Here is a 27996-nt window from a genome sequence, read left to right on the forward strand (position 1 = left end):
AATACTGAAATAACTTGAAGAGATGATGAATCTGAGGAAGCAAGGCTTGACGAATATGGGAGTGACATACAATATCCCAGCCATACTCAGTAAGTCTCTATCCAACATTCATCAATATCTGGGACTGAGCATTGCCATGCTGGAAGACAACACCTCAATGATTGGTCAGTTCTGGATACTTTACTTTCATTTCTGTTTTTAAAACTGCTATTTGGGAACAATACTTTTTTGAATTTATTGTCTGATTTGGTGGCAACAATTCACAGTATTCAATTCCTTTGTAGTCCTACTATATTTAGTCCTACTATATCCAGCATTATTTTTTTGGATGCAGATCTTCTCTTAATGTTATTAAAAAAAAATGTTCTTCCTCATGAAGCCCACCAGCGGCTGAGCGGTAAAGTCGCTGAACACTGGTAGTTCGGTCCGAGGTTCGAATCCCGCGAACGGGCTGGCTGCATGGGTGTTTTCGTGGTTTTCCCCATGTGTAACATGTATACAAGCCAGTTTCCCTTAGAAAGTCCTCCACGAAGGCATCCCTCCCCTTAGGCAGATAGCCTCGAGGCTTTGCCATAATTAAATAACCTAACCTCTTCCTCATGATTTTTTCTTATAATATTAATGTATAGCATCCACTTCTCTTCTCCAGTAAACAGCTATTAAAAAAAAATCTTTATTTCTTTTCAGCAAAGAATCGCAGAGTGAAACTTGAACAAGCATACTTTACTTTGTTATAGTACAGGCTACCAACACATTGTAGCAGCTGACGTACCTTATCATCTTCAAATGTTCGTGTACTATACTTTCTGGAATATGCAGTCTGTCTAATAGTTTTTGAGCCGTACAATATGAAATTTCAGTGATTTTGCAGTATCACTTGGGTCACATTGGTTTATTGTATCATCATAAAGTTTTTGATTAAGTTAAAAAGGAGTGGAAACATTAAGCCTCAATGAAATCCAAGGGTCAATGGCCAATTTTCTGTTTGTAAGATTCAATATGAATATATGTAAATAAATATTAATCTTATCGGGTGAGAGAAGTGAGATATCCTATCCCTAAATACTAGACATTTCAAGTTCTACTAATATGAGAGTCACTCTGAAATTTTTTAGATAAGCATAGGTTTTTAAAGTTATATTTACGAAGTTTTAGGAGTGTTCAAAGTAGTCTCCTCCAGCACCAGTGTACACCTGTAGGTGAATTTTCCAAAGATTAAATGCCTCAAGCCATTCATTTCTTGGAATCATTGAAAAAAATGCCTTCACAGCCTCAACAATCTGATCTTCAGAATGGAAATGATCTGTGCTTATGTATCAAATTAAATGAAATTCTGGATGTTGCTTAGTGGTGTACCAGTTAGCTGCAATTGCCTTCTATCCTTCCAGCTTTATAAGTTCTTTTTTTAAATAAAAAAAATAGCCAAGAGTCGTCAGGTGAATAGGATGGATATTCTATCACTTAGATGTGTTTTTATTCAAGAAACTCAACCGTCAGTCTTGCTGAATAAGAAGATGCATTTTCATGGTAGAGCATGAGTCTCCTAAAATTCACTTCTTGAAGAAATTCTGGATGATGCTTAGAGGTGTACCAGTTAGCTGCAATGGCCTTCTATCCTTCCAGCTTTATGGCTTTGACCAGTCCGGTACTTCTGAAGAAAACAACAGATATTATTTTTTCCATGCCACTTTGTCTTTTCATCATTGTGGGCATGGAATCATCTTCAAAGACCCATACTTTACTTTTCTTGACATGTTGGAACATTAAAAAATAGTATGTACATTTCAACACCAGTTACGATTTTAGAAATAATGTGGTGGCCAAAATCTTTAAATAATTTAAGGGTTTCTTTAATGATTTCGACACACTCCTCTTTTGATGCACAGTTAAATTACTAAGAACCCTATGGCAAACTAGTTTTTCCATATGCAATTCTTCATGAATAATTTTATGCATGGCAGTGGATCTAATGTTAAGTTTCTTCTGTATCACTTACTTGATAGGTGCAGCAAATATCATCGATTAACATTTTCCATATGGCAGACATATTATTCAGGATTACTGCCTTCTTGTGTGTTTTTCATCCTGAAGAAAGTTGTAACTTCTGTGAAATTCTGTAAACCATCTGAATACAGTAGTATGAGATGGACCTTCACTTCAATGCTAATTGTAGGTGTTGAATGTATTCTTCTCAATTTAATTGAACTTTAAAATTGTACAAAATCATACAGTGATCATGTTTTTGCATCAACTCCCTGTTTCCTTCTTCCTAAAATAAACTACTTGCAACAGACCAACAATAAATTGTCTGCTAGGCTAAAATAGTTCATAGTTTCAAATCTAACAGTTAATTTTTTCTGCCAGTTTTTGCCTGCACGTATCTCAAAAACTTTAGAGTAACCTACGTATGTTCTTGTTTACAGATAATCCTCCAGAGCGGGCATCATGAAATTTTTGCACTTGAACTCCTCAAACTAGCTTTGAACTGTGTCATCAGAAAGAGTACTTTGCCCATATACAACACAAATTTGAGCAGCCTGGCTAGCATTATTTCATTTTTAAAAAAATAAAAGAACATAAGATACTGAAAATGAGCTTTGGGATTCTCCATTCCTCCAGCATGTAAGCAGATAAAGTAAAATACATAATTTCTAAATAAATGCAAATAACACACTTAACATTAATCTTCATGTGGCACTATGAACAAAAATTAATCAAACTATCAGAAATATACATTAAAATCATATAAGAAATTTTTGTATGATTTAGTAAGAATCTATTTTTTTGAGAAAGTATTCTCCAGGATATAAAAAGCTATAAAATTCATACTTACTTGCACATCACATTCATCATAAAGTTGTTTATTGCTGACTAGATGTCTAAGGTAATGTTCTTCTACTCTATTCATATGTTTCAGAATGCATAAAACAACTGGTTTTACTTTAGGCACCTGAAAAAAATTTAAATCTTATATTGCTACAATAAAAAAATCTAAAAGGTCTTCCATATGATATTTTTTTTTAATTTAATACATAAGCACAGATCTAACTTGAAGAAGAAATGTTGCAAGGGGAAAAAATTTAAGGAATAAAACAGCACATTAACTACATACACACATGTACTGTACTATTTAAACAATAAGCTCTAATTTATGCACTACATATTTATCGAAATTGTCAGTAAAACATTAACAAATTAATTTTATAAAGCAATTATAAATAAATTAATAATAATAAAAGTACCTACACTGATTAAAACAAAACATTTTTGCAGAAGTTCTTTAAGTATCCTTTCTTTGTCTCGTGAATCTTGCTTGGATAGATTTTCTATTTGTGCTATTAACGTATCTTTTAATTCTTCTAAAACTGAAAGATGAAACTCTAGTCTTGGCACACCATGCCTATCAAGAAGGGGTAGCATAGGTCGAAGAGATGGTAAAAGGATTCCATTTTCAGTCTGGAAATCTTCAATAGCTTTTAATGGATCAGCACAGTTTGTGAGGGCTTCACGTAGATATTCTTTACCAGGAATCCCAACTTCTTCTAAGCCAGACATAGTTGAAAAATACTAGATTCAAAGCATTCACAGAATAAACTGCAAGAAATCATAACATTTTTAGTTACAGTCTTGTACAAACACAACATATATTGTCGGCTTTACAACTAAGTTACAGATCTGCATATTATGCCGTTTTCACTTACTTTTCTAGATTATTTTTTGATATTTTAGTTATTTTACAGAAGCTGTAACTTGATTTTCCCCCTCCAAAATGAAATATATCCCAAATGTTCAAACATGTTTTGGTACTTTGATTACCTACACTCTCTTGAACAGCATTCAGAAGGCAATATGCTATATTCCTTTAAATTCAATGGTTATTTTTTTATTAGTATTTGTTTTTGTTACATTCAAATCCTTTTTTTTTCCCCCCTTGTAAGAATCATAACGGAACTGTGGAGTTAGCTGGCTGATGGAAATGAGTGTTGCATTTCTACAGAAATATGGCATTTTGTCATAAAGTTATACCTTATTGAATTTGTGCAATTTTCTCATCTTTTTTAAGCTGTATGCATGGGAAAACAGCAGTGTGTGCAATGTGAAATTTGCACAATTCTCTCATGACTTTCGAGAAAAAAAAATTGCTATGAACATTAGAAAACAATAGTGTGTGCAATGCCAAGTTTCTGATATTCTCTCCGATTCATTTTTAAGCTAAAGCAAATTTCTATGGATATGGGAATAAAAGTAACTCCCCATGGGAAAAAAAAAAAAAAAAAAAAAAAAAAAACAATGTTTTATAATGGAGGTTTCTTACATATTTAATTTGCTAATTGACTATTTTATGTAATTCTTAGTATGATGCCATTTTAGGAAACCGCTGCTGTCTCTTACATCTTCGCGAAAAATTAGTTGTCAGTGGTCAGCAACTTTTCAAGAGAGGGTGCAGATAATCCTAAAGTACCCAAATTTTTTCAGATCAACAATTTTATTGATATGTAATTTGGCTCGAGGTCAGAGACAACTGTACGTAAAATATAAAATATTATTATTAAACTTAATTGGAACCAACTTACAATAGACCTTCAAATTCATAAATTTTAATTAAACTTAATTGGAACCAACTGGCAATAGACTTTCAAATTCATAAATTTTAATTAAACACATCCCCACTTCAAAGATGCACTTTGCACCATTTTGTGTCACCTGTGCCGCATGTTAGTCATTCGTTCACTGCAGTTTTTCTGCACTCCACCATCTTTAGCTCAATCGCTGCTCAGGGTTAACACAAAGACTTTCCGGCTATAAATAGTGACCAAAGGTAATATGTATTGCTTCTTCTCATTTATTGCTGCTTGAGTAAACCTCATCTCTTGTTTTGCCTTCTTTCTTCCTTGTCTGGAATGTAAAATACGTCATAATCAAAATTGTAGAAAGCATTTAGCGGTCCTGTTATTATACCACTTATAAGCAGATATATTTCTGAATAATTGTTCCTGTGAAAAATAAACATGATGTTTCCACCACCAAGCCAGTTGTGATTTTCGCAGTAGTCGTCATCTCTGTAACAATCTTCTTTGCCATGACTCAAGCATGCATTGTTTTCATCCCAAAACCACAACATCACAGAGAGTTTAAAACCTAGGTTTTAAACTTTTTAAATAGGTTTTAGGATGTCTAAAACCTATGTGGCTGATGCCAAAGGAAAAGTGTCTATAAGTTCATAAGTAAGTGAATACAGGATATCCCGAAAGCTTATCATCCAAGATGTGTTAATTTTGTATGCATTTTACCAGAGATAGAGCAAATGCAAAGTACATCAAGTGCTGTGTGAGAAATTTTTTATGTGCTTTGAATCAGTGACTAAAATTGCGCTTCTCGGCCATGACTCAAGCATGATTTGTTTTTCTTCTGCAAAAACTACAACAGCACATGCATATGCATACATTAAACTACAAACAGCTTCAGTGAATTTCATAAAAGTGTCTCACAATCAGTGAAAACAAATAGATAAATACAAGTATAAACTTGGCAATTCTGATCACAATCAGTTTATGAGTACGTGATAGATGGATTATCTGTTCTCTAAAATGGCAAAATATAGGGTTCAGTCCAACTGATAAGAGATTATTGAACTTATGTCACTGATAATTGGTATAGATTGCTTGAAGAGCAAAGTCTGTACAGCTTATATCCAGGGACGAAACCTCAAGGAATTTCAGACTGCAGAATGTACAAAACGTATGGATACAGATTCCAAAATTCCACTTTATCAGCATCCCATTAAGACTCCATTACATTGAAAGAAATATTTAATAAAGTAAACAAATAAATATTAAGCTTTGGCTAATCTTTGGAATATGGTAACAGGTAGTTTGGCGACATTTTGGTAAGGCGATAAAGGTTACTAGCTAGGACTTTAGCAGTGTACATGGATAAAGTCAAGAGTGTGCGCAATGCCATTTTTGTGCAATTCTGGGATTTTTTTTTTAAGTGAAAATAGCTCGAAATGTACTACCGTGTATGTGCAATTCTTAAAAACGCGGCAAGTAGCGGGCGATTCTGCACTTTGTCCTAATTTCGCACCTAATCTTCGTCATGATTAAGCACTTTTGTTCCATAAAAGTTCTAGCATAAGTGTAATTCGGCTAGCAGATTGTTGGAAAAAAATGTTGAGTTAAAAAAATATGCCTTTACTTCGTGAAAACAAAATGGAAATAAAAATAAAATAAAAAAAAAAAAAAAAACTAGCAGGTTGCTATAGCAGGGTTGGTCACCAAATTTTTGCCAAGTTACCATAATCTGAAGATTAACCTAAGCTTTTTTTTTTTTTTTTTTTTTTTTTTTTTTTTTGGGTAAATTTTGATACCCTTTAGATCATAATTGAGATTATTTCATAAATTACGGTTTCATATTTTTAATTGTATAATTTCTGCATGCCATCTTACCAGATTAAAATTGATTGTCTATAATCCAGAATTGCCGAAGTCGTGACGAGTCCGGATTACAGACTTTGTACTGTATAAAGTTGACCACTTTCATCCCTCTCCTGTTTAATTATATCTAATAGGAAAGTATATGCACATGCATGTTACAGGATTATCATTCACACAGGAAAATGAAATTCCCTGAATTTCCAAGTTTTCGAGCTGTGTTTTAAGAAAATTCCAGTCTAGCTGCATAATGTGTGTTGGCTGGGCTAAGGGCAAACTAATTATGGTACCACGTGAAAACACAATTATTTTTTAATAACATATGATAAAAAAACACTTTCTTTTCAATTTCCTAAGCACTAGTATTATAACTATAACAGGAGTTGTTTCAAATTAAGTTTTTGCCAAACTAAGAAAACTTGCTCTACAATATTTACAAACTAAACATTCTTTTCAGCAATCAGCTGTGTCAAAAAATTAGTCAAGTCCAGTTTTAAATTCCTATCTAAGGAAGTAATAAATAAAATCAGAAATGAAATTAATTGATTTTTCAATGCTATGCATAAACTTTTAAACACTGGATTTTTTCCACCTTTAATCGTGATAAAATGATGTCATGAATGACAGCTTTCTTGCTTTAAAAAGTATTATAAATAGCTAAAATACTATACAAAAGTAGGGTATTTATATACTTCAGTATTATTTAGTAAAATTATAATAACTGGAATGAAAGTTATTGCTTACAAAATGGCAATACGGAAGCATTTACATCTATCCTATTAAATAATACATAATTGACAAACAACCATCTCTCTAATATTATGACAGTTGTTAAATTCGAAAAAGTCAAAAAAGCTTTTTTTTTTTTTAATACAGAAGTCAACAAACGTTTGATGAAAATATAAGCATATATAATACAAATGGTTATCTTTACTGTATGGTACCCCTTGGTTCGTGTGTGAAAAAAGTTGCCTACTGGTACTGGTTGTTCGCGAAATCTGAAAGCTTGCTGCATGAAATAGATTTTTCGGCAACCCTAATGTTGATAATGTTGGCGAAACTAGCCTATGGGAAAACTGTGCGAATATAGACAAATGTGTTGTGATAAATTGAGCGTGAACGCATGCATGTGAAAAAAAAAGGGTATGTTAAAAAATTGACCTTTCACTTATTTATTTGTCTCTGTGTGTTTATTTTTGTTAAATTATGTTGGGAAATATCTATTTTTGGTTATTTGTTACTCTCTGTTAGAGTATTTTTGGTTATTTGTTCATCTCTGCACGTTGAGACAGTGGAGAAGTTTTTCTGGTTAACATGATAGTTTTAACTTCCTGATTTTGTTTAAGTGAAAATAGATTTATGTGTACATGGACAAAGTCAAGGTAGTTGCGCAATGCCTAGTTTGTGTAATTCTCTGATGTTTAAGTTAAAATAGGTTGATGTGTACATGGACACCGAGTCTGTATAAGTCTTTGACTTCTTGTTTTGGTTTTGCATAATGGGTGAAAGGATCGGCACCATCTTGAAATTGGTGCCGATCTTGGCATCAAAAAAGAGACGATTCACCAAGGATTACCGTAAATTTCAACCACACAAATTAATTGTAATTTTGGATTAGAGTTGAAGACAAATAAAAGACACTTAAAATATTTAAACAAAACATTATAGAAAAAATAATAATAAAAAATTAGCACAACTACATTTGCTGTTTTAATTTTACAATTTGCAAGTCATATGAAGAAACATCCCTGCTATATATTTTTTTTTGGACACCAAAATTTTAATCTGCTTGTGCTTCTTTTTGTCTGATGATTTTTTTTAAAATCTTCACATAGCATTTTGTCTTTGATTGCTTGATGACATGCACTATGAGCAGATCTTGCATATCAGGAGTTATATTAAATTTAACAAACATTCTCTATTCGTAAAAAGCGAATTAAAAGTTAATGAAATTTAATTGCAAACAATATAATGAGAATTATTGCTGCAAACTAATATATTATCATGGAATATGTTCCTTAAGAAAATGTATATATATTCATATTGTTATACGTCACATTCATTAGGAGTATGGATGCATGAGCATATTGTCATGATTACTAGAGAAATATAATTTTTAGCTAAATCTAAACCTGCATTTAACTTGCCTTTTGAAACTTTCAACGATATTTCCTGCATCGTGAACAGCAGTCAACTGAAGCTGCATATCAAATGAACGAATATGGGAGTACAACTGTATATAAAACTAAATGACATATTTCTATGTCTGAAGTAGCTTCATTAAATTTAAAAACAGCTCATATCAAAGTCAGTTTTACAGAAAAGCTCATGCAAGCTACACATCTGATATTAAATTAATTCATACAAATTTTTTTTTATCATCTACTCGGATGCAATGTATGTAAAATATGTCTTATTTCTTCAGGTTAACACATGCGGGCTATAGTTGTTTTCTTTTCAATTTTAAGCATAATAACAATTAATAAAATAAATATATAGCTCATCATAATTAATCTGAAACATGAGCCAACCTAGTCAATAAAATCATAAAATTAACAATAAACTCAAGATAGTGATCTAAGAATTTTAAAACTTTAAATTATTACTTAATTCATGGTACATAATTACCATCTTTTTAATTATAAACATACATTATTTACACCAGTCATATTTTTATAAATATATATTACTTTATTTCTACCACCCACATATCTGTAAGTATATATTAGCTTATTGACACTCACCACACATTTATAAGAATACAATGTTGCATAGAAACACTTAACATACAATGGTGAAATTAAAGCATCACATAGTAAATTATTGCTGTCACATTTTACAGACAGCAAAACTAACGTGAATTGCAAAATGTAACAGTATGTTTACATTTCACCAAACCAATCTACAGGAATTTTATATCTAAAGGTTGCAGCTATCTTTATTACATTTATGACAATTAAAACATAATACAAACTATTATTATCACAGCTTACGAATAGCAAAAATGCGTAGTCGAAATCGAAAACATACCTATTCCGAAATTTCTACTTTCACGTAATTCCTGCAATAAAGTTTTTAAGATGGATCTTTCATTCTGATTAAATCTAAAATAATGAACGAAAAAATGAAAATGGTGAGTATCAAAATAACATGCTTGATAAATCTGAAGTAATGACAAAATACAAGTCCCGTTTACAATTCTTCGCGCTTTTACAATAAAACGGTGTACACAAAATAGCAGGATTATCTCAATTAATTATTCCCTTGCTCGAGGTACAATATTTCCCTAATTCAAACAAATTTTAAATATAGTCCTCAAATAATACCAAATAATAAATTTTTGAAATTTCTTTTGCAAAAGGTAATTAAATATTTTCAAATCAATGTATTTAGGGTTGAACACGTCTCTTTCAAGGTACATGAAAATTTAGAATCGGGATAAGAATATTATGTGAGAGGGAAAAATGGGGTAATCTTTGTAAGTGGAATTTTTGAAGTGAAATGAGTATTGTTTTGGTTGGTTGCTTTCCACGCCGTGATGGTAATCAAATTATTTATTTATGAAATTTTTTGATTAATTTTTTGTATAAATTTATGTTCTGTTTGAAAAGTAAATCTGGTGCTTTCTAATTATCGGAACCCCCACAAAAAGTCTTCAGTACATTGGCGACTTTTAAATTATCAAAAAAAGTTTCTTGGTACATGTATATTTTAAAATAATAATTAAAAGAATTAATTTATAAGAAAACTAGAAATTTTGCGGAAAAAAGAAGAAATTCTATATGGCCGATATTTACTTTTTTATTTTATTACGTTTTCAACTATGGTCATCAAATTTTTCTCTAAATAATCATGTATCCGTAAATACTCAAACACGTGTGTGATATGCACGTGCAGAGGTTGACGTATTGCGGTGTGTTCACTCAAAAACAGGCAAAAAGCACGTTGATTCTACCGATTGTTGAAACAGGTGGTGCGGATAATCAGAAAATAATACAAATTTTTCAACCGATATGTGTCTATTCACAATATTTGTACATAGTAGCTGATGTTTTATTTCTTGTTAAGATTAAGCATGCAGAATCTGCACTGGAACATGGAAAGTTAGAGCAGAAAGAGCAAAAAGGAAGCACTTCCGCAGAGAACCCGGTAAATGTAAACATCGCCAACTTTGGCGATAATAGTTCAAACCTGGTAATCTATCGGATTTATTGTATTCGCTTGTTTGAATGTTGAAACCATTCCTCTTGCGTTCATTTTGTTGAATTATCACTGTCGTTGTTCGCATTTCGAGATTTATATTCTTCTCATATTTATTATTATTTTTTTCAAATTTTCCACGTTATTTTTTCTGAATTTTTTAACAACGAATAGATAGAAATATTTTCGTATAATTAAAGAAGTTTTCGTTGATAGATGCCGGTTCTCGGCTCCAATTCTTGTGGCGTAAAATTTACTATATTGTTAATGCTTTTCTAACAACAGCCTTTCAGAGGATGGCAGGTGTGACATAAATAGCTGATTAAATTGAAATAAAAAAATATTGATTATCTAAGATGACAGAATAGTTTGATGCATCACCATGGTCATCAAAATTAGCAAACCACTGCTGGTGTAAGGAATACAGTCAAAAGTCGTTAATTCGGACACCCATAATCCGGACCTCAAAGCTACAAACTTTCTGCGCATGCGTCGCGTTCACGCATGCGCAGAAATTTTTTTGTTTGTGCGCATGCGCGTTTAATGTGTAACGGAGGTATAAGCTAAGCTAAAAATTCAGTTAATGTTGCAGATTGCGTTGTTCCTTAATCTTCAAATTGGATCCGGCTTATTATTTTTTGCAGACTGTTAGAGCAATTTCATAAAAGTAAGCTTGAACTTTCGATTATGTCAAATAGAATTTCCGATATATATTTACTAATATGTAATTTGTATCTACAAAGCGAAAGTATGTTTTGAAATCCGAAATCTGTTTATCAATTTCACGCCGCGGATTGGAAGTTGATCTGTCAGCACTATCCTTATCTTCAGGGCAGATGTTTTATATTTTATTTGGCTTATAATTCCTTACTAAGTGTAGTATTTCATCTCGATGTACTCCGTCTTTGATATGATTTAAATCAAGTTCTTCGTCATTATAATTCGCTTCCGACAGTGAAGAAAGTGACCTAGAGGTTATTGAAAACGAAAACATTTCGATTGACAAATTAGTCGGTATTCTCGACACAGCAATTATAGGACTTGAACAGCAGAACTTTGTAACTAAACAAGAAATTATGTCTGTTTAATAGAATTAAAGAGAAAGTATTATCACATGAAACGAAGCAACTTACATTGAAAGAAATGTTTAATAAAGTAAACAAAAAAATATTAAGCCTTTTTCTTTTTGTAAATTTTGATGCCCTTTAGATCATAATTGTTCTTTATTTCATAAATTACGGTTTCATATTTTTAATTTTGTAATTTCTGCATGCCATCTTACCAGATTTAAACTGATGATCTATAATCCGGAATCGCCGAAGTCCCTACGAGTCCGGATTAACAACTTTTGACTGTATATTGTTTTCTATGGTAACTGGAATTTAAGACAAATTTTTTTCATTTAACCAGGTAATTTCAGTACATTAATACTAATTTATATTTTTTAAATGAATTTTTATTTCCGTTATAAATGTTTATATATTGTCTTATGCTTAATATATTCTTTTCTGTGCTAACTTGATCGTATATCACGTTAAACCGGTTAGTTTTACATCTACATGCTTATTATCTGTAAATTTTTACTACCATATGCTTAATATATTGTTTTGTCTGCTAAGTTGAATTTACATGCACTAAAAATCATGTTTACGGCTCGGCTCATTGTCATGAACCGCGAGCTTGGCGAGTAAAAATGCAACGGCGCCAACGGGTTCTCTGCGGATGAAAACCTAGCAAAAATGTTATCGTGTGCAAGGTGGCATGGCACTCTCCAGCCTAGTTATGCTACTGGTTTTTTAATTGAAGTTAAAAATAAACATAGATGGGTATTGAATTTTTATGTAGAGTTGAAAACATTGGTCCTTATAGAATAAACAAAAGCTCTGACTGCTATGCAGCATCAAAACAGAAACATTAAAATTTTCTGAAAGCTGAAACCCATTTCATCTTTCATATGGTATCAAAACAAATGTGATTGGGGTTTATTTCGAAACATCGGCTTTAGTAGTTGCTTATCAGCCTGACATTCTGTAGCACTCTGTGATGTGTCATTACCTGTATTTAAAACAATTCCTAATTATCTGCATTCCTTCCAAGATGTTGCAGAAAAGTCGTTATGAGGCAAAGCAATACAAACTTAATTGTCTCCGTGCACGATAGAAGCAAAATAAAATTTAATGGAACAACTTGTCATTAGTTGCCAAGCTCATGATGCATAGCCAAATATGTATAGTGAAGGATAACTAAATTTGATGATGATAGCCGCTAATTTTAAAGGCTGTCGGATATTGCAAAACAAAATTGAAATTTTCCAAATAACAGATTTTGTAAAGAAATATGGAGAAGTAGTAATAAATGAAAGTTGTATAAAAGAAGGTTTTCATTCTGATGACAATGTTTCTCAATTATCAATCAATTAATGAATAGCAAAATCTGTAGTAAGGTTCTAGATCCAGAAAATACCACTACCGATAGGGAAGAAAGTGACAGAGAAGTTACTGAAAATGAGAAAATTTCGTTTGAGAAGTTAGTCGGAATTCTCGAAACAGCAGTTATAGGACTTCAACAATGTAACTAAACAAAAGATTATTTCTGTCTACAGAATTAAAGAGAAAGTATTATCACAAAATACGAAGCAACTTAAACAACTTACATTGAAAGAAATGTTTAATGCGAATAAATGATAAGCTTTTTTTTTTTGTAAATTTTGGTACCCTTTAGATTATAAATACTTCATTACTTCATAAATCATAATTTCATATTTTTAATTTTATAATTTCTGCATTCCATCTTATTAGATTTCAACTGATGATTTAATATCCGGAATTGATGAGTACAGATTTCGGACTTTAAACTGTATGTCAAAAATAGGGTAAATTTAGCATTTGGAATTTTTTTGACAAACGGTTTTCAAGCCAAAGGCTGAGACACATATGTCCTAGCCATAGTTAGTTTACCATTAACTAGTTAATGATGGAATACATATGTCTCACACATAGTGATCGACTTACTATAAGTAAGCACACCTAATATTCAGATCACCTAATTTCACCTAATACATAACAAATTGGGCAATGGCGATCCCCAACATTCAGGAGATTCTCTAAGTACTTTTTAACCCAGCAGTAATTTTTAAACTTTTAGTGGGACATATATGTTCCATTAGTAGTCAAGGGGTTTAAATTTGGCCTAAGGGTTTTGAATAACCCTGTATAATTTAGATTATGGAATTTTTCTTTTTATTTTAATATATAAATTATTTGTTGTAGTTAAGTTATATACAGTACTAAGTCCGTAATCCAGACTCGTCGGGACTTTGGCGATTCTGGATTAGGTGTTTTTCCAGATTATAGATCATCAATTTAAATCTGGTAAGATGGCATGCAGAAATTATACAATTAAAAATATGAAACTGTAATTTATGGAATAAAGAGCAATTATGATTTAAAGGTTATCAAAATTTACAAAAAAAAAAACACCTTAATATTTATTTGTTTACCTTATTAAACATTTCTTTCAATGTAAGTTGTTTCAGTTGCTTCGTTTTTTGTGCTAATACTTTCTCTTTAATTCTATAAACAGACATAATTTCTTGTTCAGTTGCAAAGTTCCACTGTTTAAGTCCTGTAATTGTTATGTCGAGAATACCCACTAACTTGTCAATCGAATTTTTCGTTTTCAATAATTTCTCTGTCACTCTCTATCAGAAGTATGGATACTTCTACACATATGTGTGTAGCAGACGCACGCATTACAAGTGCATGCGTAAGTTTGTGGCTTTGAGGTCCGGATAATGGACCTCCAGATTACGGATTTTGTACTGTATGTTAGATTATGAAATGACCATGGGTTTACATTTAAACCTTGAAATTAATTTATTTAAGCCAGGAAACTTGTTTTTAAACGTATTGCTCAAATTTTTCCATGTCATTGAAAAATCAGTGGTAAATGTATACGGAATACTGAACTTGAGCAACCAGCTATGTTTATGGTTACATGGAAACAATATTTGCAAAGTAGTAATTAGTTTTAATAGAATTTTTTTTTTCCCTCTCTCCTAGGCTAAACCAAAATTTGCTGCTGTTAAGAAAACCATCAGTTTAACTGATAATCGAATGTAAGTAAAATTCTTTGTTGTCTTTTTTAACTTTAAAAATATCTGTTGCATTTGCAGTTCTAAGTGTCTGTTGCACAGGATGCAATATTCGATTGTTTATAGGTGTAGGCATTCAGATAATGGGGAACAAAATGTATTAAAAACACATGTGAACATGTTATTATGTGAATGAGCAAAAGGGACATGATAGGTCCACAAATAAGAATCTTATTGCTTGAATTGTGCAAGTCTCTGTGAATATATATTGAAAGTATAATTCTGAAATGATATTATGCAAATAAACATATTATTCAAATTTAAGTAGATTCGTTATATTATGGCATGAGGTTTATGACCTATGTAAGAAAATGATTCATTAAGTTGAACATAGACTTTTATGTTTAGCATATTTACAGATGCCAAAGCACATGAATCATTATGTGTGAGTTTCAGTTTGGAAAATGTGTTATTGAAGTTAATTATGTATTTCTGTTTGCAGCAAATAGCTTTGCTGAATGGCAGTACAGAGTTACCAACTCTCCCAATTTAGGTGAAAGACCCTCTGATTTCTGACCGTACTTCTACCAATCCGATTTCCAATATGTATGTTTTTATGCCTTTTGATTTTATGCAGCTTGGCCTAATACTTCATTATTTGCATTAAAAAAAGGTGATTTTGGGCATCTGAAAGTGCTTGTTTTTTCTCAAAATTACATATAAAAGAAAACTAAAGTTATTTCATCAAGAAGACATTATGGTACACTTCTGTTTTGTGTATGAGAACTCATGTGTTATTGTGTTCCAGTTCTTCAGTGAGGATCAAGTGCCACTGCGGGTCATCTTGTATACCTCAGTCAAGAAGCACAAAGCAGTAAGATCAAGGTTATTATCAAAAGGAATTGATAAAGTCATATTTCTTTCATCTCCTTGCTGAGCATTGTGAGTTTCGTGTGCTTTTGAGAGTTTTAAGAAGCTGGCTTTCTTTTATCTTAGTTCAATCTGGATAAAAGGTAAAATACTCATGTCCTTTTCAAAGATTGCAACACAGATGACTTTCCTTCTCTATTATTTCGTCAAGAAAATATAATAAGTTTGTAAGTGAATTGTATTGAAAATAATGAAAAATAAAATTGTTTTGTGGGAGCTAAGGACCAAAAAGTTATTAATGGAGAATGCCTGTTCTCTGTTTTTATTGAAGCACAATTTGTCACCTAATGTATCGGACCATTCTGCAGCTTTATTCAGAAGAATGTTTTCCGATGGCACAATTGCTGAGAAAGGGGGGAAAACAAAAATGGCTGCAATTTTTAAAGAAATAGGGGCATGAAAAATAAATGTTCAGTTATAGATTGTATTAAAACAGCTCAATTCTGCCTCTGTATAGATGGAAGCAATAATACTGAGGCAAAATTGTATAAAGTTGTTTCTTTCTTTAAACCAAAATCTTCAGAAATTAAGTGTAGTTTACTTTCTGTTCCCACTTTAGAAGGAGATTTTAATATAGCACAGCTAATTATTAAAACTTTATAAGAAAATGCAGTTTCTCTGAATAATTCCTTATCATTTGGTGTAGACAATGCACCAATAATGGCAAGCTTAAAGACTTGATGTTGCAGATATGTTAATAAAAAGAAATTCACATTTCTGAACTATCAGCTGCACCAGTCACATCTTAAATTTACCAGCTGAAGAAAGGGCAGCTCCTTTACCAATAAGTATGAATGAACACATTGGTGATATTTATTATTTTTTAAAAAAGAGTTCTAAAAGGAAGGAAAAATACAAACATTTTCATAGCTACATAATACTGAAATAAGAATAATTTTGAAACATGTATGTGCACCCTTGTTATCTTAGAGAAAAGTTTGTCTAGAATCCTTGATAAAGGGAACCTGTTTCTTAAATTTTATTTAAGGAAGTAGTAAATACTGCAGTGAAACAAAGATACAGTTGTTGATCTGGTTCATTGTGTTTCAGTGATTCCACTCTGAATAAACCAGATGTTCGCCATTCAATTTTAGGCAAGTTTTCAAGGTAAAAATTTTAAATTAATGTAGAATAAAGAGATCAGCACACATCCAAGAAAATAACATAGAAATTTCTTTTCAAACAATTCCTTTTATATCCTAAAAAAAATCTGGGAAATTTCTTTAAAAATTAAACTAAAATTGGACTGGTTTGTGTTGTACTGCCATCTAGTCTTAATAAAGAAGGTTCAGTGCAGAGAGAATATTTTCTGCCACAGTGTGCTCAGACTGGGCACACTGTGGCAGAAAGGGTTAAAGGGATTTTCTCCTTGTTCTTAACCATAAGATATTTGTCACACATCTGATCAACTGAATCTATCTTTAATGCAATTATATTTGTGAATGATATGTTTAACACAATTATAAAACTCTGTAACATTCATTCTATTACTTTCTGCATTTATGCCTATCATCCTCGTATGCTCACTGAATGAAGTAAAACTCTTTGTTTGGCCTTTGAAATAGAATTAATTTGCTATTAAAGTAGGATATAGATGCAACCATTTATTTGTAGGAGAAAATTGTTGAACTGAATAAACTGAAATGTTGGATATGGATTAATAAATCTTCTGACATCCATCTGTAACTTTGGTTAAAGAAATTGGCTTAGTTTTTTGGAAAGTATTTTTGATGACATAAAAACAGTATTCACAGAACGAATTAATCTTGCAAATTGTTATAATAAAACTGAAATGTAAAATTTTATTATTACATCTTCATCACTTAGGTACACTTTATAGAAAGTGCATAAAAACAATTTGCTTATCAAACAATGCTTAAAAGCAGTTATCATAAAAGTAATTTAAATTTTAGAAGTTTTTTATGCTATTTTGTTTTGAATTAATTGGTTAGAAACTTTTAAAGATGTACATTAACAAGTTGAATTGTCTTAAGTTTAAACATATATCAAATTAACATATAGCTTTGTACTAATTATCATGGATCAAATTAATAAAGTTTTGTCTTCCCCTATCTCCCCCTTTTTTTCAGAAAAGCAAAAGACAGAGTAATAAAAAAGAAGAAAAAAGCTAACAATGAGCCTAAAATAAAGGAAGTGTAAGTTATTTTGGATATTTGATTTTTTTTATTCCTATGAAGTATTAAGTCGTAAACGTTATTAAGCATGTCTTAACCTCTTCTAACTACTTTGGAAGTAAATTCTTATTTAATACTTTTATTGTTATTGCTTGAAAAAGGGAGGAAGTTGTTAACATGTTTTTAATAACTCATTAATCTTTTGAGACGTAATAAAAGTTCATGTATACTGAGCTGCTAATTATCTATGCAGTTGTACCTTCCTGATATACCCAAGAAGTGTTTTTAGACTGATATTTGAAGAAAAGATTAAAAATTAAATGTTTTTAGGTGAACTGTGTGATAATTTTTTATGTAGGAGACCTCATCACACTATACTTGGATTTAATTATAATTTAATGGAATTTAATACAGTCAAAAGTCGTTAATCCGGACTCGTCAGGACTTCGGCGATTCCGGATTATCGATTTTTCCAGATTATAGACCATCAGTTTAAATCTGGTAAGATGGCATGCAGAAATTATAAAATTAAAAATATGAAACCATAATTTATGAAATATAGAACAATTATGATCTAAAGGGTATCAAAATTTACAAAAAAAAAAAGCTTAATATTGATTTGTTTACTTTATTAAACATTTCTTTCAATGTAAGTTGTTTAAGTTGCTTCGTTATATGTGATAATACTTTCTCTTTAATTCTATAAACAGACATAATTTCTTGTTCAGTTACAAAGTTCCGCTGTTGAAGTCCTATAATTGCTGTGTCGAGAATACCAACTAGTTGGTCAATCAAAAATTTTTCGTTTTCAATTACCTCTGTGTCACTTTCTTCACTATCGGAAGCAAATTATAATGATGAGGAATTTGATTTAAATCATATCAAAGACAGAATACATTGAGATGAAATAATACATTTAGTAAGGAATTAAAAGCCAAATAAAATGAAAACATCTGCCCTGAAGATAAGGCAGAGTCATAGGTAGGGTTTTCAGCACCCAGGGATAACTGAAGATTTCGCACCCCCTACTGCTGCCAAGTATGGAAAACATTTAATTCTAAAATGTCATAGCATCAGTTTGGCGCCCCTTGGATTCTGCGCCCGGGGACAGATGCCCCCCTCTAGCTATGCCCCTGAGATAAGGATAGTGCTGACAGATCAATTTCCAATTCATGTCGTGCCGCGGCGTCACCGCAGAGCAGCGTGAAATTGATAAACAGATTTCGGAATGGTTAGAGAAACAAAGGATATGAATTTATCCATTTTTTGCAGAAATTCCACTTTTTCTTTAATGAACTTCGAAACATACTTTTGCTTTGTAGATCTTCTACATATTAGTAAATCTATATCGGAAATTCTTTTTGACATAATCGAAAGTTCAAGCTTACTTGTATAAAATTGTAAAAGTAAACTTGAGCTTTTTATAAAACAGTCTGCAAAAAATAAAAATAAGCCGGTTCCAATTCGAAAATTAAGGAACAACGCAATCTGCAACATTAACTGAATTAGATAATTTTAGCTTAGCTTATACATTAAACGTGCATGCATAAACGTATTTTGCGCACACGCATATTCGCAGCCGTAAAGGTCAACTCGACGCATGCGCAGAAAATTTGTAGCTTTGAGGTCCGGATTATAGATCATTCCGGATTATGGGTGTCCGAATTAACGACTTTTGACTGTACTAGTTTATGGCTAAGGAAGAAAACTGCTGCCATATAGTGGGAAGATTCTGCAGATGAAGAAGTGATAACCATATACATCATTCAGATATTCAAGAATTCAAAACTGAAAGAAATAAGCTTGGAAGTATGCAGAGCCAGATTTAGACTTAATAAGGGTCCTAAGCTGTTTGAGATTATGGGGCCGTTTATAAGTCTGTTATACTATGTTTATATTATATTTTAATTTTTTTTGGGGGGGGGAGTCCTAAGCAATAGATTATGTAGCTTATACATAAATCTTGCACTGGAAGTATGTAAGGTGGAATGGTAGCTATAGAATTTTATAATGCTGATAGGCTTGATGCAGTGATTCTTGAAGAGTTAGCAGAAGAGTGTAAAGGGAATGATGAAGGTAAAATTCCAAAGATGGCTTTGCTGATGTAGTGGTTAACAAGTGATCAGCAGCTGGAGAGAATGATTGTGTAATAAACTTACAAATGAAACTGTTAAAGCCTCCATTTTGGTTAACACTTGAAAAGTGGATTAGTTTGTATCATTGTGGGGGGGGGAAGAAGAGAAGGAAAGAGGATAAATTTCGAGCTACTTCTGCAAATGTAAAAAAGCAATGCAGTGCAAGAATCATTGTTTTAATTTTAAGGAAATTGTAAATAAAAAGAGGCACTGAATAAAAGGGACTTTACAGTATGTGTTTTTGTTTTACTGCTATTTACAATGGAAAGAAATTAGGTCTTGTGAACTACAAAAACAGGCATTTTAATTATGTTCAAATTATAATGAATTAATTGTCAGAGTTATGTAGGAGAACAATTTTCGGTACTCTTCTGTTATCAGGACTAGATTCAGAACTGTATGTATGCACGTGAGTACGCAAATATATACACACACATACGATAGATAGGAACATATATACATGCAAGCATAAACACATCCATATGTACATACATGCATTTCTAAATCTGGTCCTGATAACAGAAGAGTATCCAATTTTGGATAAGAAATGGTGACACAGCACAGATAAAGATTTTTTTCACTATGCTTCTAAAATATTTACATTTGAAAGTAAGCAAAAGACTTTTATGCTGAATAATAATTCAGTTTGATATATGATTTTGAACCACAAATATATCATTATCTTTCATTCAGAATAACATATAAATAAGGACAGTCAAAAGTCTTTAATCCAGACATCCATAATTTGGAATGATCTATAATCCAGACCACAAAGCTAATAACTTTCTGCGCATGCGTAAACGCGTGTGCATAATATTTTTATGCATGCGCATATGCATTTACACATGCTCATAATATGTTTACGCATGCACGTTTAATGTATAACGCATGATATAAGCTAAGCTAAAATTATCTAATTATCTATTTCAGTTAATGTTGCAGATTGCGTTGTTCCTTAATCTTCTAATTGGATCCGACTTATTATTTTTTGCAGACTGTTAGAGCAGTTTTATAAAAGTAAGCTTGAACTTTTGATTATGTCAAAAAGAATTTCCAATTGTGGAGCTGCCAAAGGATCTACAAAGGAAAAGCATGTTTTGATGTCCATCAAACAAAAAGTGGAATTGCTGCAAAAAATGGATAAAGGCATATCCTTTGTTTCTCTAACCATTCCAAAATCTGTTATCAATTTCACGCTGCTCTGCGGGAAAGGGGGGGACATTGCGGCGCGCAATGAACTGGAAATTGATCTGTCAGCACTATTGTTATCTTCAGGGCAGATGTTTTTATTTTATTCGGCTTATAATTCCTTACTAAATGTAGTATTTCATCTCGATGTACTCCGTCTTTGATATGATTTAAATCAAATTCCTCCTCATTATAAATGTCACGAATACACATCAAATAGTTTTCTGGTTGCAATTTTCTAATTTCGACTATGCGTAATGTATGCTTTATGCATGCGCATGTTAAAAGAAATGTTTAATAAACGAATAAATATTAAGCTTTTTTTTTGTAAATTTTGATACCCATTAGATCATACTTGCTCTTTCTTTCATAAATTACGGTTTCATAGTTTTAATTTTATAATTTCTGCATGCCATCTTACCAGATTTAAATTGATGATCTATAATCTGGAATCGCCGAAGTCCCGACGAGTCCAGATTAAAAACTTTTGACTGTATACACATGATGCAAACTCTTGAAATTTTTAAAAACTCGTTTTCCCCTGCAAAATTTGTTCTTAGTTAATGAAAAACAAACGGGCCTGACATTTTATTATTATTATTGTTTTTTAAGAAACTCACCTATTTAATGTTTCAGTGCTGCTGTATTGTTTGACATCTGCTGTTTAGTACTACATTTGAATATTTTAAACTGTATTTTTATCAACTTTTTCTTATCTATTAGTTATTAACAAAAATAAGCTAAAACACGCTAGAAAGAATTCTGGGTTAGAGTAGACTCAAGTATACCCCTTATATTATCTCAAAGTTGTTATTTCATTTATCGCCAAGTTGTGTTTCATTTATGGAAACCTGAGTAGTTGAATGTTCATTAAATATACTTTTACCTAGAATTGTGTACTCCTTTGACTTTTAAAGTGAAAATATATCAATGTGTACATGGACATAGTTGAGGGAGTGCGCAATATCAAGTTTATACAATTATCTGATTTTTTTTAAGTGAAAATAGGTCGACGTGTACATGGATAAAGTCAAAGAATTGTATAAACTCAGTATCCATGTACCCTCCACAAATCACCAATTTTTGCCGTAAATATACTTTTACCAAATTTTTTTTAACAAAATTAAAAATTTTTCTCGCTAAGTAATTTTTAAAATATCCATAAACAATAATTCTAATCTTTGAAAAGAAAGAAATTAAAACTTATATGTATTTTTTATCTGAAATCCAAATTTTGGTACCTGCAAGATTTTTTTTTTTTTTTTTTTTTTTTTTTTTGTTACAGTTTGTAATACAAATATCTTGACCATTAAATACTAAAATTTCAGACTAACACTTATGTCACATTCTTGCCACTAGATGGCGGGCATCTCTTCCTTTACTTTTGCTGTAACTGAGTTCCAAGAACGAGGCTAGATTGGAACCGCTCTGAGGAGCGTAAAGACGGAACTTCAGAGAAAAATAATTAAAATGCACTGTCTTAAAATAATTCTACTTTGTAAATAGTGTATGTAAGTGTCTTATTTGAATAAATAAGAAAAAGACAAGATGGCCTGTTGATTCTAATAGAAACTCTTACTTGAAAACGTGATTATTAGAAGCCTGGCGTCGATAACACTGAAGATGCAGCAGGTAAGGAATTTTACATTAATTTTATTGTAAATAAAAGAACCTGATGCAACAACTTAGATTAGCATAGAGAAGTGTACCCATTGTAATTATTGCGAAGTTGTTGTTTCATTTTATTGACAAGTGGTGGTTTATTTATGGTAGCCTGACTAGTTGAATGTTATGGAAACTCTATTATGACATAATTGGTTGCACGATTGCAGTGAATTTGTAAGGGCTTGTCGTGTGTGTTGGTTAGGAAATACATTGCTTGTTTTCTTGTTTAGACAGTAAAATGTCTGAATGTGGTAAGATTAATTTGAAGTTCCTGTATGATTTGGAAAGAAAGGGGAAAAGAGCATTACTTGACTGGTGTGTAAATGAAGGTTTACGTAGTAGGCATTATTAAGTGTCCTGTTTGTAGGAAGGAAATGCGTATTGTTGGACGATACAGTGCTACTGAGGATATTTTTTAACTCATATTTTGTGAATTTATGTGGCGATTCCAGTATACAGATTCTAGTTCAGATAATTTTAGGAAGTTTTTGGGTACTGTTAAAGAATTTTTGACTGAAGACGTGTTTATTCGTAAATAAGGTGAGTGGATATTTTCTTTGTGTAGTGTGAAGATGAATTTAATTTTTTATGTTATATCATTGTTTGATTTAAAATGTAGTTTATTGAGATTATATATTTTTTTGTTGGTTGCTCCTTTAACTTTTTAAGTGAATGTAGTTTGATGCGTACATGGACAAAGGGAGTGCGCAATGCCTAGTTTGTGCAATTCTCTGATATTTTTTTTAAGTGAAAAGTGAAAGTAGATCAATGTGTACATGGATAAAGTTAAGGGAGTGCACAATGCCAAGTTTGTGCAATTCTGGTATTTTTTTTAAGTGAAAATAGATCGATGTGTGCATGGATACCGAGTTTGTGCAATACTTTGTCTTGTTATTTTGGCTTTGTGTCATGGCGAATTTTGCTAAAACACAAGTAAAAAAAATTGCACAACTTCGGTATCCAATCTCCGCTACACAGGCCAAAATAACAAGTCATAAATTTGCACAAACTCGGTATTCCTGTATCGCCAATTTTCACCAAAGGTAAATATACTTTTACCGAATTCTAAAGTCATTAACATAGCATATTGGAAGAATCAAGGTACTAAAATCTCATGCAGAGTGTGATTGAAAATCTGCAGGAAAGAAAAAAAATTGCTGAATGTCAGGACAATATTAACCCTTCATTTGGCCAAGCCACGTATCCTGCACATCCAACAAAATATTTACTAATATCTTCAGGTAGTTGTATTTAGCACGTTGCCTGCCATGGCATTTTTTGGATTCCGGTCCGAGAAGCCAAATTGATTTAATCATATTATATTATTAAAAATACTAATTATGATTCGTAACAATCTTTAAAAAGTTTACAGGATTTTTTTTTTTTTTTTTTTTTTGTAGAAAAAGGATTTTACGAATTATCTCGTAGTCGGCTTCTCTTAGACAAAGCTCTTCGCAGAAGCCCACTGTGAGTTGATTCGTATAGACATGCTTCGACTTGTAGCCTCAGGATAGCTAAAACAAGTGCTAAGCGAGTAAATAACTCGTAGCGACGCAAAAGTGGAAAGTGAAGAAACTGCAAGATAACTTGTATTGGAAAGTATTGAAGAAGCAACTTGTATTGAAGAAGAGCGCTAATGCGAGTTATCTCATGTTGGGCAATCAACTTGTTAAATTCAACTTAAACTGCATCTAAATAATTATGGTGAAAATAAATTATTATAATTTAAACTAATGGTACTTTTTCCATTCTGCACCTGCCGCACATTTAGGCTGATTTTTTAATTGTAAACAATTTCTCTTTATATGAGTAGTTTATAGATAACAATTTGTTATTACTAATAGCATTTATTAGTATAAATAATTTTTTGTATTCTTAATTAATGAAAAACATAAGCTGAAATAAACAAGAACTCTTAACGAGAGGCCTAAATTAACAAATATATTCTAGTATAGCAGAAAGCATTTTAGCCTTCAGATGCAGGCAGTGCTACATGAATTGTAGTAAGTAGGAGACAAAAATATTGATAGGCAGTGCCCCTTTGGCATTTGTTCTGCCATTTAGCACTGCCTAAGAACCATTTGATAGATTGGGTATGACAACCCATAACTAGGTCAGTAAAATTAAACAAATAATTCACTGTGAAGTGATCATATCCTGTAGCTTTTAGGCTTGGATGATTTGTAACTTTTCCCACCGTTTGAGAATATTATTGTTCTTTCTGCTATATTATTTTCTATCACGTACATTAAAGTTTTAGAAGAACAATCTGGAAAAAGTATTCTCACATATTTTGACACAAGCCCCAAAAAACCCGCTATGGAAGTAATGCATGACCTACGATATGTTTTTCTGAACAAACTTTTGTCGATTTTGATGATTTTGTCTGTACCACCAATCTTAGTTTTAGGATGAGACATCAAAGAATTACAGCAAACCTGTTGAAGATAATTGTTCTTGTCCACCATTGTATTGTGATATAACTGAAGCTGCCATTTGCAAAAATCAGTGGAATTCAGCTCTTTAAACCAGAAATAAATAAATCATAGAATTGTGAGAAGTGGGATTCTTCAACGATATTTTTTGGGGGTGCCTTCTCTTCTCTGCATGACCGAAAATAGCAGAATCACTTAGACTTGGGGAAGTATATAACTTTCATTGGATTTTTATTTGAGCATGGTGTTTCTTTATGGGTATTATCTTAAAGGAATATAAGTGCTTCTTGTTTGTTGCTTGATAAATCCCAAATTTTCCAGAATAATAATTTGGAAATTAAAATTACAGTTACACCAATAGGATCAAATATTCTGTGAGCCACAGATAAGGTTTTTTTCTTGGTAATTTTATCAAATTATAGTTCTGCTATGAATGTAATATTTACTAAGATGTCAGACTTTGTATCCTAGTTCAAACCCAAAACGTTTGTACTGGTTGAATCTGTAGTACTGGGATCAGTATACTTAAGATCAAAGGGACAAGATAAATTTTTTCTTTGCCATCAGTTCAGAAAATATCTTTATGAATTGTAAAGATTAGTCTGCATTTGATGCTGGCAATACAATTGTCCTCATAGAACTTCCAATAAATTTTTGTATCACATCTGAATTATCAGAGTGAATCACTTCTAAAACTGTTTGTAGATGATGTTGAATTACATAATCCAAAAAAAAGAAAAAAGAAAAAAAAAAGAAACAAACTCTAAGACAGTACATAGCAATGTCAATAACTGCAGATAATCTCTGTCAATAGGTAAAACACTTTTCTATATGTAGGCCTTTTGTATATGCAGCGACACCTGTTTTCTTAGTACAAAAATTATTTAAAACATTTGGAATCAATTTGATAGGGTTCTTTCCATTCTCTAAGCAATCGTTGAGGCTTCAGTTTGGCAGAGGAGTAAAATGCAAGTTTTATTCTGGTTGTGATTTTTTCCCCCTTATTTGATAGCTGAGAATATGGTAAATAATGTATACTGCTAGGGTCTGTTGATTATGAGTGTGTTCTATTATCATTTCCATTAACTGATCATGAAACACTTCTTCATATTCCTTAAACAATACTTGCAACTTCAGATGTTGGACAGTAATATTTATTTTCTTCAGTGCTAGATCAAAATTATTGGAAAGATGATTTTAAACCCAAGATACATGTACCTTATAATTATTTTCTTCGACACTGACAGTTTCAAAAAAGAGCTGTGTCACAGCTTTTTAGAACTCAGCTTTAGTTTATATAGTGTATCTGGTGAGTACATATCTCTTACTAAATTATTAAAAGGTAACATTGAAGTAACTATTAAAGATGAAGAGGCATTAGTGGAGGATTTTGGCATGCACCCCCAACTCAGTCCATCTAAGTCATGTCTCAGTGGCAGTTAGGCCATGGGGTAACATTATATATCCACAAGGCATAAGTTTTCCTGCAATATCAGCAACTATTAAATTTTGATAGGGCCTTGATCACTGTCAGAGATGTTATTGCCAGATAGTTCTTTAGCACAAAATTCATGGATGGGCAGAACGATTTCACAGATCACTGTTAGACTAAGTACTCTAAAGTTACAATTATAAATTCCTTCACTACTTGATAAATGCAATTTGAATGTGTCATGTTTACACACTCTAGAAGTGTTATTTCATCTAAAAATTAAAGGTACATATTTATTACTTTCAGTTTGATAAACCTGGCAGTACTTTTTAACACTTACAAACACTGTAAAGCAGCATCACTTATTATTCGTGCCTTGTGTCTTTTCCCTGGCCTTTATATTACATTGTCAAATATTGACGACCAGATTTTAAACATGAAAAATGGCAACAAGATTTTTTTTGTAAGAATTTCTTTCTCTTTTAATGGCAATTTTCTCATTTTAAGACTGTTTCAAAAATTATGCAGCTTTAAACAAAATATACACGATTTTGTGTTTGTGTTTTGATGTAAATAACTCTGCAGCAGTTGACACGTGACTGAAATTATTATCAGATTTTGATCTAATGTCGGGATTTTTATTCTGAAAATTAATCCCACATTTATTTTCTATTAAAAATTGCTTATTTTATTTAAAACTCCGGAAGCAAAATTTATTCTTTCTTTTCTCTCAACTTCATCATGGAGAAATTCAAGTAAAGAATCTAAGCCACTTATTTCCCATTTGCATCTATACTGACATCTCTGGTTTTACTGTGAGCTGCTCTCAAGCGCTGTCGTGCTTTTAAAGTTTCACCTGCTAAAGTCGATTCCATCATTGCAAATAGCACTGCAGCATATTTATTTTGAGTGACTCCTAGAGCTTCTATTACACGAGATTTTGTTTTTAATTCACCATATAATTTTTAAGGGTTTTCCTGCCATATTTCATTTTTGCAAAACTAGTGATAATAGCTCTGTCACATAAACTTGAATGAGTATTTCCTCTTTCCCAAAATGGTTTTGTTAATGCTCTCACATAGCTTTTGTTGCAGTGGCATAGCTATGGGCGACATTTATACTCAGGCATAGCATCCAGGTGGCGCAAAATGGACGTTTTAAAATTTTAGAATAAAATGGTTTCCATTCTTGGCAAATAGGAGGGGGCATGAAATCATCAGCTGTCCCTAGGTGCTGAAAACCCTACCTGCAAGTGGCCAATAGGTAGGAAACTCTTTATTAGTTCCTCTGCATTGCTACCTTTTTTCATGCTCTGAGATAAATAAGCAGTTCCAAATTAGAATCTCCTCAAC

At 31.9% G+C, this 27996-nt stretch overlaps 2 protein-coding genes across 2 annotated transcripts in view; one reads left to right on the plus strand and one right to left on the minus strand.

Annotated features, from left to right (window-relative positions):
- NELF-B (negative elongation factor B) overlaps nt 1-9692 on the minus strand; it is a 45149-nt gene extending 35457 nt beyond the window's left edge. Inside the window, exons 1-3 of the mRNA XM_085825077.1 lie at nt 9462-9692; nt 3247-3594; nt 2834-2950 (exon numbers count right to left, since the gene is read on the minus strand). Of these exons, the coding sequence (XP_085681203.1) occupies nt 2834-2950; nt 3247-3555 (426 nt within the window). The 5' untranslated portion in view covers nt 3556-3594; nt 9462-9692. The remainder of the gene's footprint in view (nt 1-2833; nt 2951-3246; nt 3595-9461) is intronic.
- Nucleotides 9693-10316: 624 nt separating this feature from the next.
- Nucleotides 10317-27996, plus strand: part of Bka (FCF1 rRNA-processing protein Bka) — a 40800-nt gene continuing 23120 nt past the window's right edge. The window contains exons 1-3 of the mRNA XM_085825127.1: nt 10317-10580; nt 14693-14748; nt 17745-17810. Of these exons, the coding sequence (XP_085681253.1) occupies nt 10317-10580; nt 14693-14748; nt 17745-17810 (386 nt within the window). The remainder of the gene's footprint in view (nt 10581-14692; nt 14749-17744; nt 17811-27996) is intronic.

This window comes from Stegodyphus dumicola, chromosome 10, assembly GCF_044657685.1.
Source record: "Stegodyphus dumicola isolate Sdum_Otavi_A_Nest chromosome 10, ASM4465768v1".
In the NCBI taxonomy this organism is placed as follows: Eukaryota; Metazoa; Arthropoda; class Arachnida; order Araneae; family Eresidae; genus Stegodyphus; species Stegodyphus dumicola.